This window comes from Aspergillus ibericus (genome assembly GCF_003184845.1).
Source record: "Aspergillus ibericus CBS 121593 unplaced genomic scaffold BO80scaffold_32, whole genome shotgun sequence".
NCBI classification, from domain to species: Eukaryota; Fungi; Ascomycota; class Eurotiomycetes; order Eurotiales; family Aspergillaceae; genus Aspergillus; species Aspergillus ibericus.
Window position 1 is genome coordinate 127,788 of NW_020292130.1, and position 15,036 is coordinate 142,823.

The 15,036-nt window shown below is 52.5% G+C and overlaps 5 protein-coding genes across 5 annotated transcripts; 4 read left to right on the forward strand and 1 right to left on the reverse strand.

The window, feature by feature from the left end:
• The first annotated feature begins 36 nt into the window (after positions 1 to 36).
• BO80DRAFT_426986 (uncharacterized protein) lies at positions 37 to 2,552 on the forward strand. The gene is made up of 4 exons (XM_025719898.1): positions 37 to 1,315; positions 1,372 to 1,444; positions 1,497 to 2,109; positions 2,169 to 2,552. Exons 1-4 carry the CDS (start codon positions 433 to 435, stop codon positions 2,421 to 2,423), a joined length of 1,824 nt encoding a protein of 607 aa, XP_025573211.1. The 5' UTR covers positions 37 to 432; the 3' UTR covers positions 2,424 to 2,552.
• A 2,077-nt stretch (positions 2,553 to 4,629) lies between these two features.
• BO80DRAFT_148477 (uncharacterized protein) lies at positions 4,630 to 5,145 on the forward strand. Its single transcript, XM_025713759.1, has one exon. The coding sequence runs from the start codon at positions 4,730 to 4,732 to the stop codon at positions 5,000 to 5,002; it is 273 nt and encodes a 90-aa protein (XP_025573212.1). The 5' UTR covers positions 4,630 to 4,729; the 3' UTR covers positions 5,003 to 5,145.
• A 3,241-nt stretch (positions 5,146 to 8,386) lies between these two features.
• Positions 8,387 to 9,687, forward strand: BO80DRAFT_456965 (WSC domain-containing protein; the record flags this gene model as incomplete). Its single annotated transcript, XM_025722201.1, has 5 exons — positions 8,387 to 8,510; positions 8,560 to 8,837; positions 8,950 to 9,024; positions 9,085 to 9,615; positions 9,670 to 9,687. 5 exons carry the CDS (start codon positions 8,387 to 8,389, stop codon positions 9,685 to 9,687), a joined length of 1,026 nt encoding a protein of 341 aa, XP_025573213.1.
• A 2,117-nt stretch (positions 9,688 to 11,804) lies between these two features.
• Positions 11,805 to 13,739, forward strand: BO80DRAFT_148569 (heme-dependent oxidative N-demethylase family protein). Its single transcript, XM_025713760.1, has 3 exons — positions 11,805 to 12,510; positions 12,559 to 13,024; positions 13,079 to 13,739. Exons 1-3 carry the CDS (start codon positions 12,000 to 12,002, stop codon positions 13,557 to 13,559), a joined length of 1,458 nt encoding a protein of 485 aa, XP_025573214.1. The 5' UTR covers positions 11,805 to 11,999; the 3' UTR covers positions 13,560 to 13,739.
• BO80DRAFT_148570 (PRP38 family protein) lies at positions 13,740 to 14,703 on the reverse strand. Its single transcript, XM_025713761.1, has one exon. The coding sequence runs from the start codon at positions 14,652 to 14,654 to the stop codon at positions 13,920 to 13,922; it is 735 nt and encodes a 244-aa protein (XP_025573215.1). The 5' UTR covers positions 14,655 to 14,703; the 3' UTR covers positions 13,740 to 13,919.
• Positions 14,704 to 15,036: the final 333 nt, after the last annotated feature.

Below are 15,036 nucleotides of genomic sequence, written 5' to 3' on the forward strand. Positions count from 1 at the left end.
CCCCCCCAAGACTAAAGATAGATGGCTCGTAACCAGCGAAGCGAAAGCCTTGGGGAAAACTCGGGCAGAGGCTGGCTGCGCTGCAGCATGACATCAGCCGACTCAGCCGCGGGGTCGCTTCCAGCCTGCAGTGATCAGCCTCTGATGCCTCTGCCTAAGATTCCTGCAAATCGGTCCTTTCCGTCGTTGACGCAAGGCTCTGATTATTTCTAGGGGATTATTTTACGGTGATGATTCATGTTTATTGTTCTTGCTGATTTTTTGTGACTGCAGTTGGTTTGGTTTGGATACCCCGCTTCGGTGCTGCACGTATAGCAGCTGTGAAGGAACTCGCATGTCAGCTTTGACAGATATCAGCACGTCACGGTTTGAAGACTGCCCCTGTGGACTTATATACGTTTATTTTGGGCACTACGGTTTTAGCGACGCAATATGCCTCGACGTGGCCGGGCTCGCGAATACGATGAGGAAAATCTGTACGAAGCGGAACGTGAGGTGTATCCGCGACGGGGGAGGGATGAGCGATTCTTCGAGGAGGATATAAGATACAAGCGTCGAGGACCGGAGGTACCGCCTAGTGAGAAGCTCGAGCGTCTACATCTTCAGGCGCAAAGAGGACCTGAAATCCTACGCGAAGCTCCAGAATATCCCCGAGAACTGGCACCCCCGATTGCGAGGCGTGAACCCGAGAATCTCGAGCCACTTCCACGAGAGAGACTTCGCGTCTATGATCGGGATCGAGATGAACTTCCTAGCCGTCGCGGAAGACCCCGTTCGAGGGGGGTGGATGTAGAGGAAGAGGTCGTCATTCGCGAAGAGACGGACAGAAGGTATACTGATAGTGACTCGGACAGGGATATTGTTGTCGTCCCAAAGAAAGAGCGGCCGGTATATCGACGCAGATATGAGATCCCAAAGGAGCCCAAGCCGCGCAGTAGAAGTCTTCTGGAGGAAAAGATTGTGCGGGAATCGGACTATGATCCAGAGGGCTTGTTGCTTCCAGAGGATGTGGCGAAGGCACACCACAGCAGGCACCGAAGTGGCCCATTGTATGAAAAATCGTCACGATCACGACACAAGCACAGATCCCACCGGCACAGAAGTATCGATGAAGCGGACGATGAGCTCGATGAGGAAGTCGATGAAGAGAAGATCTTGATCCGGGAAGCTAGGAAAAGAGGACCAACCAGAAGTGTCGATGAAGAAACAATCTTTTTCGACAGCCGGGAAAGGTCATCTTCTCCTGAGGTTGTGATGCCCAGGGCGCCATCCCCAGTTCAGATACCACCGGTGCGTGAAAGACATGTCCACGAGAGTGAGTTGCGATAATTCTACTGTTCACTATTGCTGCACGCACTCACTCCTTGATAGGTCGTCGAAAAGTCTACCCACCCCGAGCCCCCAGCCCCGAAATTGTGTTGACAGAGGCAGAGATTCGCCAACGGTACGTCCAATCATGCTGTATCCCAAATGATGCACTGCTCATCCTTTGATAGTGAGAGAGGTCCGATGGGAAGGTCAGACAAAGAAGACATTCTTATTGTGCGGCGAGAGGACGAGGAAGTCCTTCCACCTTCTCGACGCCCTTCAGCAGATCCGTATCGACGAGAACAGCCTGTGCCCATTGACCCTCCCAAGCCAAGGTCATTGGAGCGCGAAAAAGAAAAGCTTACTATAATACGCCGCGATGGTAGCCGGGAGTCGCTGGTGGAAGAAGAATTTGTTGAGGAGGATTTCTATCGGCGCCGTGGCCACGGCCTTCCCCCACGGAAGGAAGTGAAGACCAGGGAAGAAGACCTGAAGATTGTTACGGCCCCGCCCAGAGACAAGTCGTCGACAAGGGCTGAAATAGTGACTCAAGAAATCAAGCCATCACGATATACCGATCGTGAGTCCACGCTGGTCATCAACGACGTGAAGGAGTCTGACGAAATCCCGGAGCGACAACTCGGGAGAATAGGACGTCGATATGTTGGCATCAAAGATCGTCGAGAGAGCCTGTGGACGGAGATTACGAAGGACCTGGTGGTGAAGGAAGCCCTGGAGCGGTCTGGCTACGAATATGAGGAGACCGGGTCTTATTATTACGTATTCTCCTACCTTGAACAGGTGTGTTTCACTCGTCTTCCGTGCGACCTGCGCGTATCCCCTACTGACGACCTGCATAGGAGGACGTGGATGCACTGATTGAGCTTTCGGAGGAGATTCGGCGTGCACGCCGTCGTCGGATCCAAGAGATCCACCGCGAGCGAGCGACGATGCCTCTGGGGCCTCCTCCGCTGATACCTGCAGCGGATAAAACCAGCCCCCTGCTTCTGGACCATCCAACAGGTCCTCCCCGCTTTGTTCGGGATGAGCGGAGAAAGAAAGAGCGGGAATTCGTCGAGCACCGCTGGCGGCCACCACGCTCGGAGCGATGGTGAAACGATGCATTGATACCATGACTGTTGACATGCTTGCATCTGTGCTGGAACGCAGCTATATAAAATTAGCTATGAAATATAATCTACAGTAAGTAGATAACATAATGATGAATGAATAAATGAATGAACAACTACAATCTTCTCCTTGTCGCTATATCTACCATCTACTCCCACCACCACCACCTAAACTATCCACCTATAGATTAGAACTACGGAGTAGAAGAAAGGGAACAGGAACACACAAGGCGAGCAAATACCCAAATCAGCCTCGCTCGCCCCCCGCGCGCCCCGTCCATGCAGCCCATGCATATACAGCACATACCTATCCTCCGGCGTAGGTAGGTACTAGGTAGAGACTTATGTTTCAGGTTTGCCGCTCTGGGCTGCGTTGGGTGGGGGATGGGAATGGGATGTGACTGGTCACGTACAGTATGTATGTATCCGGTGGATTTTCCCTAGGAAAGTAAGTGTACTATACTGAACTATGCTATGCTATGCTATGCTATATTATGGAATTGTGTGCTCGAGATGTAGTGAGTTGGGCTGGGTAAATGGTGCATGATTATTTGGGGTATGGGAGGTAGGATGGGTTAGTTTGGTAAGGTAGTCAGTCGTTAGCTGGGTGAGTGAGGGAGGAAGGGTGGGAGGAGGTCAGGTATTGGGTTGCTCATCTGACCTGTCAATGGGAGTGAGCTTGAGGGGCCGGGGATCCGAGGGTGCTGCTATTTCGGGATGTGCTGGGGAGGATGAGGATTGTGTACGGAGTATGATACTTGGCTATAGCTACATGGTTATAGTACATAAGTTGTGGTCCGTATACACCGGTAGGCTCAGTAGATTAGTAGTAAGTATGGAAGGAAATAAACATAAACAAACATCTATAAATAGTCCAATCATTGTTAAGCTATAAAATCATAAACATAACAACAATAATAACAGAGCAACAAGAATAGACACAACTAGATCCGACAATCTAGTAGATAGTAAGTGGATGATAATATCAAGTGACAGCTCTGCACCCACCCACAGCGAGAAATCGAGACGACAATATTCTGCCATCTGACTGATCCAACAGCGGGGCCTGCTATTGTTTACCGTTTACCAAAATTAGGACCCGACAGGAGGAAGAAGGAAATTGCCAGGACAGAAATACTGCTACGACGTAAATGAAAATTACGCCGCTAGAGTAAATTAACTGTCCCACCAGGGGGATGCAATTGCTGCTATTTTTGTGTGTGATGGATTTTCGTTGGTCGATTCGTGGTTATTGCTTACTTGGGTTGCTTTCTTTGTGAGTGTTGGTTTTGGGGGTGGTTTTGTTTGGTATAGAGGGAGGGGGATTGTTGGTTCTTTGTATGGAGTATCTAGCAGAGGTTGACCATGATGTTTTCCTTGCGACTCCGGAGTCCAAGATAGGAGAACTGGACAAGTGCGCGAGAGATGACTGATGTCTGACTGAAATGCTTACGAATCGCCCGCGATCGGCATGTGACTAATCGGCTGCTTCATTCCTGGGATTCCACTTTCATTCTTCCCTGGTCAAGCCACATTACACCTGAGGCGATGGAGAGATCATGATGAGGCCTCCACATGGAGTAGTCCAGATCAAATGCCGAGAATATGGATAGTGCGATAGTCATGTCCTGGCGAGACCCGGCATTTTGCTGGGATGATTCGCAAAGCCTAATCGCGCGGGATGCGCTGCACCAGCCACACTCGGTTTCCATGGTTCGCTTGCACACTATCATCCTATGGCCTGAGCATCGCGACAATCCCCCTTGCGGATGGTTTCATAGATAAGGCTAGCGATCTGGCAGTCTCGGTCGGCAGTGCCGTAGTTCCCGGGAGACCCCTTCATATCTCGGATGAGGCATTCTTTCCACTGCAATGTGCCAATGATGCGCCGGGGTCTGAGAAAGGGATAGTCGGGTATCCGATCCAAACCTGTGTACGGAGTACGGAGTGTTCCATACTGTATGGAGTACACTGTATAGCGATTAGCGAGGGGATTCGACAGTGCCGGACAACCCCGCCAAGCAGACCGAGTGACAGACAGTAAGTAGTCCGGCTGCAAACCATCTGACCCAGGTTGGACTCGGTCAACCATCCCAAGTCTTGGTATCCATCCTGGATAGCATGATATGGTGGTGGCAGCTGAAAGGCGGGGTTTCAGATATTTAAGTTACTGGCGTCATCCTCGCACGCGCTGGCCTGGGCAGATGGGCTTCGCGCGTCCCATTGGTCCAGAGGTAAGATGCTCGGAGCTTAGCACCTGGACGGCACAGTAGTATAGCGCATCTCCAGGGATGTTGATGCATGCACGGCGTAGCGCTCCATCGTGGACGATGCTTTGTGCCGTCCGCAGGATTCTATACTGCCAGTCTGCCAGCCCCCCGGTGCCAGGGCAACATGCGAGCGATGATAGCCTCGGGATAATGTTCCCAACGAGCAAAGAACTTTCAATCTCCCACTGGTCCGGTCCAGTCAGTTGGTTTGCATACTTGGCGATGGGGCTGGCTGACAGGGGCATACGGATGAGGTCCTTCATCCCGGGGCCGAAGATACAATGGAACTGGTAAATGTCGCAATGAGGGCCGATGAGGATCGGAAAGCTTGTGTGCGCTGATAACGAGAAGGATTGTCGATCCCCTCCTTCATTCTGGTCGATGGAAGAGCAACTCCATAGATATACTCGAGATGTCTTTGCGAGCAATGCGACCGCGCAAGAACCTGGCGATGACGCCGCAGGTTGCACCGCAGCAACCCCCCGTGCCACTTATCGGAGGAGATGGAAGATTTGATATTTGATAATGGTCCTGGAACACCTTACTGAAAAGTACCGACTGAACAGCGCACACCTTGCTGCCTAGAGTTGTTGGCCCCATGCACCAACATCGCACGGTTCTACCCATTCTGGTAGTCTGGGAGATTCCCACAGTATCACCCCACGCCCTTCGTCCGATGGATGTATGTAATCATGATGTCGGAGCCATGAGCATGGCAGCCCCCAAGCACCATGGTTTGGGATAGTGCAAAGCTTGTATTGTACGCGGTGCCTGAGCCCTGACACGAGGGGAGGCCAACCGTGGACGGGCGCAAACGATGCAGCGGCATGATTTGTCACTGCCTGCTTTCCACCGACGTCCGTGGATCCCTTGAGTGGACATCCTTGGGAAAGCAGACGGGATAGGCCGGCTGAAACCGTCGGTCCACCACTGTTATCTCCCAGTCCCAAGTTCCAAAATCTCGAGGAGACTGGGAAAGTGGGAAAGTTGCGAGCCATCCCATCCGATCCATCATCCTTACAGGCTTAGTACACAGTATTCCGACCCAGCCACGGCCAGAACCCAAGCCAAGCCAGAACCGCACCGGAATAATTTACATCATACGCGGGAATCGAGCCGCGCACCACCGATGCACCACCGATCCCTTCTAGACCACTCCTGCCTGCCGGGCTGCAACTCCACTGCTGCGGATTCTAAGACCAGGAGTTGTCCTGTGCGGTGGCGAGTGCCGTATGATCGTTACCTTACCTCGCGTCGTGGTGAGGGCGCAGTAGTCCTGCCTAGCCGGGGTTAGTCGTCCTTTAGTGGCCTCGGAGGAGTCTTAGTCTGTCTTCTCCTATGTGCGGTATTGTGGTGTACCGGGCACTCCCCACCGCAGTGATTCTGGTCAACAGGCAACCATCTTGGAATCTGTGCTTCGGAGGACTACTGGAATTTATGAACTTTATCATATCATTCAACCATCTAAGATCATTCATTCACCCTCTAGTCGATGCCTGTGACGGACTACGTATCAAGTACGACGACAGAGGCCTTGGCCACGCAGTGCTGACCCAGCCACAACCAATCACCGGGTCCAGATCTGCGTCCGTGGCCCTGTCTCAAACGCTGAATACCTGGCTCGGCTACCAAGTGGCTGAACCGGTAGATCCCTTTTCCTTGGGTAATATCCAGCATCGAATGCCCACTTGGTGCTCCAGACGGTCGGGGCGTCCAAGGACAGCCGTCCAGCAGCATCCTCCGAGTGCCCGTCCGCTGTGTCAGACAAAGTGACGCAGGCAATAAATAGGCAGCTAATCCACTCCGGGTTGGTTTGGTACCAACCCAATTCACCGGCAGAGGCAAGGAAAAGTCACCAAAGCAGACCGTCGCCGGGAGGGGAGGATCGGGCCCCATGCGAAGGATGGCTGTTTCAGGACCGGGATCTCGTTTGTCATGAGCTTAGAAGGTTACATGCCAGTGACCACAAAGATAGAGTTTGGTCGCTTTAATTGTTCCTTTGACCAGGTTTCCTTCAAATGTGCCCAGGGCCGCTGGATTCTATCATTCTTTGGTTTGTTTGTTGATTTCTCGCTCGCTTTCTCTCCGTCCCCTGATCCCAGTGGCAGTCCACTTTGCAAATATTTTTCTCGTCCTTTAACGTGGTGGCGCCATACCGTAAGCATACTGTAGGAGACTCCTAGCAGATCGGAATTTGTATTTGGTCCATGTACAAGCGTAGACCGATTCGTACCAAATACGTGACCTCCGGCACAGGAGCGTCAGCTTGCCCACTCGCGGGAGGACACCGACTGGGGGCGGGAGTGTATGAGGTGTTGCGACCGGGCTCCTCCTGGGAGAGGAAGGAGACACAGGCGGTGTCCTTCTTCCGGGCGCGAATTCCTCACGGTCACGATGCCTTTTGAAGGTGCTGGCAAACCCTCAACAGAGGCCTGTCTCCAGCCCCTCCAAATAGTACGCAGCCAGGTACCATTCACCATACATCTGCAGGTAACAGGTAACCGTAAAAGCGACGGGATTAATACTCCGTACGGCGACGCGTATGGACCCGACGGTTGGTCAGCCCGCTAGACCCGAAACAGGCAGCGGCCCACTGCAAAGCGGGTAAGCCGGATTTTTATTTTTATTCTTTTTCTCTCTTGTTTTCTTTTTCCCCATACTTCATACATAATTAGTACCGTACCTTCCTGGCCATTTCACCATGATAGACTCCTCTTCTTCCCTCTTGCTCTGCTGCTCGCACCCACGGACTACGTACTCCGACAAGTATACTTACCGGGCTCGATAATTTAAAATTTCAGGTCCCGGTTTCTAGAACGGTTACTGGCCGCACTGGTGGAACTGGAACATCGGGACTGGGCCAGCCAGGTTCCGTTTTGGTACTTACTTTACTCACTCTTCCTTACCACGACGGCTCCCACTCGCAGTCCCGTCGCCGTCGTCGTCGTCGTCGTAGTCGAACTCTCCTCATTCATTCCATCTTGAGGAGACCGACTGCCTTTCACCTTAATCCTCTCGTTCTTCCCCTCTACCTCCCACTTCCATCTCTCGTTCACCCGCATCTGCAACATCAACTCGCCCCTCGTTCTCGCCATTCGCTTGCTTCCCCTGGTCGGAGGGGACGATGCCGATTACCTTCTGATCCTACCGGCGCCGTGTTGATCCCGTACCTCCTCCAATGTCTGGTTCGGCTTTCCCTCGCAGTTGAAAACGCCCCTTTATTGAATCGATTCCTTTTTTTCGTCTCCCATTCGACAGCAAAATCTGTCCATCTAATCTTCTTTCTGGTACGTACCGATTCGGTGTCAAGTTGCGATGTGGTCGTTGGGGGTCCGTGGCTGATCGGCATCAGCTACCTTCGGTCTGAGTTCATCTGCGGGACGTCTACCCGAACTTCAGTCGTTATAGTACTCACCTTTTCTGGGCACGGGCCTGACGGATGATTCATTCGACTTGGGGGTTATAGCAGCTCTCGAGCTTCGTACTTGAAAACATTCGACAAGGTTGAATTGTCGGTGGGGTTCGACCACATTTACAGCACCTCTATCAAGTGGGAGCGTCATCATATCCGGCATCCACAACCATCGATCCGTATCTACAAGGCACGATCTCGGCTAACAGTCAACTGAGTTTGGAACGCCAGGAGCCAGTCCGATCAGTGCAGCGGGAATAGTCGCTATGCGGGCCGACTTTATTCTTCCACCGTTGCTGGGTGTGATTGCCTTGCTTGCTTGGCCTGTGTCGGTCGCATCCTCTCTCACCTACTGCTCGTCGACAAACACCGGGTCCTCTCAAAACGCGAGTACGTGATACCGGTGTGTGTTCTAAGTGCCGTCATTGACTCCATGCAGATGAAAGTACCTACCAATCGAACGGTCTGTGCGAAGACCATTGCAGCGACTATGCGTTTGGAATCCTTCAAGGATACGACTGCTGGTGCTCGAACATTGTTCCCAATTCAGCAACCAATGTGAATGTATCGGAGTGCAGCCAGGACTGCCCCGGCTATCCCGATGACAGCTGTGGAAGTACCACCAAGGGCCTTTATGGCTATGTCGAAATCGTCGGTCATCAGCCGTCCGGAACAGCGACCGTCTCATCGACATCAACATCGACCTCTTCCACCTCGGTCAGTGCCCTTTCCTATCAGTCAATTTCCTCGGTCGTGATTAGTGCACCGTCGATGTCTTGAGTTGCCCGCATGACGGCCGATGACGGCTAGACGTTGTTCGCCCGGACAGTTCTCTTGCACGGCGCCTGAGGGTATTGGCGGTGCTGCTATTACGGGCTGTGTCATAGCTGCTTCGACTTTTGAAGTGTGCATCGACCTGTCAAATTTTATATATGTACACGCTATCAGATCTGACTATCTTTAGACTTCCTCTTCCACATCCGAAACCACTGCCGCTACGACGACCGGACCGACGGTTGCAGTCACAACGGACTCCGGGGTGGTGAAGACGGTCACGGTTGGCAGCCCCAGCAAGGCAACTTCCACGTCTGCGGCCGACAATGTTTCGTCCGAAAAGAGCACAGGTAGCTCGGGGATGAGTTCGGGAACCATCGCCGGTGTTGTGGTAGGCTCCGTTGGTGGCGCCCTTGCCATCCTGGCTCTGATATTCGTGTTGTTCTTCGCGAAACGCAAGTCGCGTTCGAACAGCCCAGATCCAAGTGTACAGTCCATCCTGCTGGATGGAAGACAAAGCAAAGGCTCACAGATGAGTTTTATGAAGGGCATGTTTTCCGACAACCATAGTCATACCTTGTCAGCCGGGTCCGCCGCCAGCCGTATGCCGACATTTACGGACAACCGCATGAAAACCGACACCGTTCTGTATCAGAATGGCCGCCGAGATAGCGATGTGTCGCTTCAAGATAACGAGGATTATTCTCGGCCTGTCCTGCGGGTCAGTCCCCTGTGATCTCTGAAACTTGTGGTCAGACGCTAACACGTGACGCAGCTCACGAACCCCGATTAAGGGTCGCAAAAACCAATCTCTTCGCATTTTGCATTTGCATCTCCTATGTCTTCTCGATTTGCGTGTTTCGGCGAAAACAGCGGTGTTATGATACCCATTTGTCACATAATCCTTGACTTCATTTTCATTCGACTACAGGAGAGACGATGGCCTCGACAGCCCCACCCGCCCACCCCACCGTCGGTGTCTCGACCCCTGCGATGTCTACGCGTCATCATGGCTGCATGCTCACGAGGGGTATTGGGCTTGGACGGGGGAGGCTAAAAATGTTGAACGACTGCCATTCGCCCCTGAGCGGTGGAAAAATGCTGCCGCATCTACAACCAACTTCCCCCACCACGTCATCGGCTTGGGCGTGGCGATTCCATCGACCTTTCTGATTGTCGACCTTCGTGTATATCGAAGCACAGGGACCTGTGCTACAAGCTGAAGTACATACTCTAATGGATTTTCAGATCCTCCCCTCGCTCCTGTTTTCTACCCCATCTATTGTCATCTGGCCCCTGTTTTTTCTTCCTTGTCTGTGTTTCTATAAGTGCCAGGTTCCATGAGCGTCATTTGAAATTGCATGAATGCATTAAAAGATTGGTGGTCTGCTGCTGTTGCGGTTCAGCATGTAATTTTATAATGAGCGAGTGTTCTGATAGTTAGATGCATGGGCTGTTACTGCTGGGCTTAATACCGAGAATACTAGGCATCGATTTCTAGCCTGCTACCTGCATTCCATGGGATCTCTGGGTCGTCGATACACGTTTAGGGGGTCCCCACCCAATCAAGCAGCAACCTGTTCTTCAGGAATCGACCGGCCTGGCCCAAATGACACCTAATCTACGGAGCACGCACGGATAGCCGTTCCCCAGAGGACTCTAGTTTGCCACTTCCTCCAGATCCCAACCCACTGGAATGTTCGAAGCTGCGCCTGGAACACAGCCAGCCGGGTACCTGCATTATCCTGGTTGTGTTGCCACCTGGTTTAGGTTTCTGAACATTGCTCTTCATATGTGGAATGTGTCATGCTGTATGGAGTACTCTGGACCGTAGTGGGTTAGGTGTTTCTTAGGTTGGAAGGTGTGGAATTTGGTAGCTAGGGCGGTGTGTGGTGTATTCGTCTTTAGGTCTCCTGGAAATAGAGCAATAGGCGAATACATTGCCAACTAGTTGTTGGTGTTGTAGCTGTGATTAAGGGTTCGTTGTTTTCCGATGGATCTAGTAGTTGGCATGGTTAGCCATCCGGAAAAGTGTACAATTATCCATCAACTTCAATCATTGGAGTAAGATGTTGGCTTATCAGAAGCTGGCCTATAATCGATAACGTAGATTGTTATTTGTTTATTGTGTCTGAGACAGGTGTACGGATAGAAGGAAGTGGATAAGCTGTCTGAGGGTATGCACTGCTATCAGTTAATCGAGCAGCGGTCAACGCGGTCATCCGGCACATGACCGCGGGATAGTTTTGCCCTTCCGGGAAATCCAGTCGCACGCCGGTTCTTTTCCCCTTCAGTCCAGTCGGTCCCAGGATGTCGCCTGTCCTCGCCATGATCTGCTGGCTGCCGTGGGCCTATCTCTTTCCTGCCGTGAGCTCCTCCAACCCCTCACCTGGTGCAGGAGAATCCGCATCCTGGGGTGCTTGTATAACTAACGAGTGCAACAGCCTGATCGAGCGGTCGTACAATGAATAACTAGACCTAAGTCAAGCAGTCGTTCCTCGTTACATTGCAGCGGATGTACTCATCCTGTTAGGCTGGAGTGGGCCTCTGTGATCGAACGTCATCGACTCGACTCTGGTCGGGGAGAACAAAGCGATCAAAAGATGGTGGGACATGACTCTGCTATAGGCAGGCATGGACGAATCATTCCCCCCTCCCCCCCAGCATAAGGTTGTGCCGATCCGCCATGAGCCTGAGCCGGTAATCGCGTCCATTGACGGCTGTCCACGAGTGAAGCCCGGTTATCTCAGCCAGACTGGCCTTATCTATTATCTATCTGCATCGCCGCACCAAACAGAGTAAAAGCTGTCGAGGTATGCGACCTCTCCGAACCAAGACAAGACATTCGGTCTAGCACCTCGGATTTCCCGATTTCCATCACAGACGGAGCGTCCAGGATGGCCTGCCGCTATCCGCGATGATGGTCCTCTGCGTCGAGATCTATTAATATAACGTCCTCTCCCTGTCAGGTCCGGTATATTTGCCCCGGTTCTCCCTTTGCTGCTTATTTGGGCTCCTGCTACTACGACTGACGGTGCCGTCGCTTTGTCTGTTGTCTGTGTCTGTGTCTGTTGTCTGTTCGATGTGGTACCGCCAGTGATCAACATGAATGTATTGATTCACCAGGGTAACCTGTGGCTGGTCGGCCTGGCCATGGTCGCACTCGGTGGATTCTACCTCGCCACGGGGAAATTGCAAGGTAGCGCCATTTTACGCCGTCTTTGCAGCCACCGGGGGTCAAAAAGCGGGTGGCAATCATGGGTAGCAGACAAGAAGCCTGCCACTGGGCCTTCTACTCCAACCTATGTGGATATCCTCCCGCCGCAACGTCGCCATGTTCTTGCCTCGTTCCAGATCGGAGTTCCGTATGAAGAGATTGACGAGAAAGAGGTGGGGGAGTACAGTATTCCCATGACATCGAATTACCAGACATGCACGGATAAGAGATACACTCCCACAGGGTTCTCAGTGGCAGAAGTCAAAGCGTTAGGTGATTTTCCCGACTATGCAGAGCTTAGTGGAGTACCCTTGCCCGAGCCGTACCACGAGTTCGACATTGACAAGGCGCTGGCCCGACCCTATCGCCCTTTCCGATGGTCCTACCATCAGACGATGTGTATGTCTTCCTGTGCCCGCTGTTCGGCGGAAATTGACCTCGCAATAGCTCTTACGAAGTTGGAAACGGACTGGTGGATTGAACTCGAAAACACATACAAGGAGAGAATCGCCCAGCGCAAGGAGCTCTACGCGAAGCATGGCAGTTCGGTGCTGGGATACCTTCCTGGCTCGGAGCTGGCGTGCAAGGAACTCATGGAAATGGTGCTGCAATTTGTCTGTGCCCGTTATCCGCAGTACTTTTTCATTGAGAACAATCGCATCCTTCACAACAAGATCCTGGGCACGAAGCAGGATGTCAAATCGAAACATCCCCTCGAGATCCTCATCGATAATGTACCGGAAGATTTTGGGATCATGTTGCGGGATGAGAAGACGGGCTTCTACTTCCTCCGCGCAGGTGTCATCTGCTCGTCTCTGGGGTGGAACGTCGGGACCAAGATTGGTCTCCAGCTGCATCAGATTCACGAGACCATCCCCGACTATAAGGAGAAGATGCAATTCTCTATGGATCGGTAGGTGTCATATCCAACCTGAATTGATGTCGATGATCTTACAACTGTGTCTAGGTTCTTCACCAAAATGCCGGTCGACAAGCCCATTCAGCGAGGCTCCTGGGGCTTGGAGGTCGGACAGCCTCTGTACATGCCCAAAGGGGATCCTCACGAGACACTTCGCCTGTCTCAAGACCCTAATCTCCAACTGGAGGACTGCCACCTCCGAGTCGACTGGCAGACCCTCCGCCGTCTTCCACTCTCTGCCGCGGTTGTCTTCAACTTTAAGGCTCTGTTCACCCCGGTGACGGAATTCCGCGACGAACCGGGTGTACCGGCGCTGACGGCCAAGGTTCTCAAGGAGGGCAAGAAGAACCTGATGGACTACAAGGGTACATGGCACGTGGAGCACGTTGTGCTCCCGAATTTGGAGACGTGGGCCAAGGAACAGGAGGACAGCGGACTCGTTCCGAAGGATTGGCAGGTGGCTACATTGGATGAGAGCCCTTGGTACAAGGGTTGGCAGGAGAAATGGCATCGTCAGCAGGGATTTTGATCCTATAGATCGCCGGGCATGGATTGCATATGGGAGGCTGTATGAATCGACTGTTTCATTGCTGGCGTTGATATTGCAGATCTCGTCACCAGCACATATACCTGTTCGAGCGTGACTGAAGGGGGTATATATGGCGTGTCCGGCCGGAGATGTGTAGACGTAGTCGTCTTGTACCGTTTTCGCCTGGCTGTAAGCGGCGGTATGTGCCGGGATATGAGCTCAGCTCGATCCACTGGCTCGACTCCGTGTAGACCGGCAGGTACTGATGGCCGACCCGAGCAGAAAATAGCAGGGATTCAGCCCACTGTCCCAGTAGCCCAACCCAGATTCTTGAAAGATGTATAACCCGAGAAACCAAGCTCAATCATCGCCCTCCCTCCCCCCATCATCATCCTCATCATCCTCCCGATCACTCCTCTCCATCTCCTCCAACTCCTCCTGCAACGGACTCACCCTCACCTCCAACAAATCCAAATCCTCCAACTGCTGCCTAGCCGGCAACTTCCACAAACTAGTTCCACACACTCTCTCCTTGGTCAACAACTCATCCACAAACTGATCCATATACGTCAGGGTAAACGAATCCCGCACGCGTCGTTTCAGTTTCCGATAATCCAACAACAACGGTTCCAGCGTCTTATACACCTCCACCGGCTCAAACGTCAACCGGACATAAAACGCCGCCAGGGCGCGGAGGTATTTGAAGGATCCTTTCGTTTTGAGTACCCTTGCATCTGTATCCACCTCCCTATCCCCCTCATCATCTGAATCTGGTTCCTCGTCCGTAAAATTCAAATACTCCAACACCACCTCCCTCCCCGGGTTCAACTGCAATAACTTAAACGCAAGACACAAAAACGGCGATGGTTTCTCCGCGACCCCATACACGCCCCCGATGCAGGTGAGTTCGACCGCGCGATCGCAGAGGGTTGCCGCGTTGAGTCCGAAACATTGCTCTTTCCAGTAGTAGGAGTCGGTGATGCGGTCGCGAACGGGTTTTTCGAAGAGTGTGGCGGGGTTCACGCCCCGGATTAAAGGCCCGCTGTAGCCCCGGTTGTCGAGGAAGGTGCTCGCGTCGGCGCGGTGGGTTGTCATTTTTCTCTTTGGTGGGAGTGAGGTTTGAGGGGGAGGTTAAGGGTGGGTGGGTGGTTGGGGGTTTGGGGAAGATGGAGATAATGGAGCTATTGTTTTTCTGCCGGGAGTGGAAGAGGGCGGTGTGGGATGTTGTGCTGGGCGGTGTGGGTGGAAGTATACGCATTGCTTATGGATGTACCTATATCTGCAGCTATTACATTGTACTTAAGCCCTGTGCTTGAGCTCGTGTCTTAGATATATCCTGAATTCACACACTAGAACACCGTGAACTCTCACACCAATTAATCTAGAAACACCCCAACCACCCCCCCCCAGATCCTAACTAACAACCACCTAAACCAACCCAACCAACCACCCCCCCGCCCTCGGCACCATAAAATCC

What these genes read in the sequence shown, in the direction of transcription:
- BO80DRAFT_148570 (XM_025713761.1), bottom strand. Translation starts at nt 14,654, where the DNA reads ATGACAACCCACCGCGCCGACGCGAGCACCTTCCTCGACAACCGGGGC.
- BO80DRAFT_426986 (XM_025719898.1), top strand. Translation starts at nt 433, where the DNA reads ATGCCTCGACGTGGCCGGGCTCGCGAATACGATGAGGAAAATCTGTAC. An exon ending in TGAAAGACATGTCCACGAGA is followed by an intron (nt 1,316 to 1,371) that starts GTGAGTTGCGAT and finishes ACTCCTTGATAG; the next exon opens with GTCGTCGAAAAGTCTACCCA. An exon ending in TATTCTCCTACCTTGAACAG is followed by an intron (nt 2,110 to 2,168) that starts GTGTGTTTCACT and finishes CGACCTGCATAG; the next exon opens with GAGGACGTGGATGCACTGAT.
- BO80DRAFT_148569 (XM_025713760.1), top strand. Translation starts at nt 12,000, where the DNA reads ATGAATGTATTGATTCACCAGGGTAACCTGTGGCTGGTCGGCCTGGCC. An exon ending in GTCCTACCATCAGACGATGT is followed by an intron (nt 12,511 to 12,558) that starts GTATGTCTTCCT and finishes ACCTCGCAATAG; the next exon opens with CTCTTACGAAGTTGGAAACG. An exon ending in ATGCAATTCTCTATGGATCG is followed by an intron (nt 13,025 to 13,078) that starts GTAGGTGTCATA and finishes AACTGTGTCTAG; the next exon opens with GTTCTTCACCAAAATGCCGG.
- BO80DRAFT_148477 (XM_025713759.1), top strand. Translation starts at nt 4,730, where the DNA reads ATGTTGATGCATGCACGGCGTAGCGCTCCATCGTGGACGATGCTTTGT.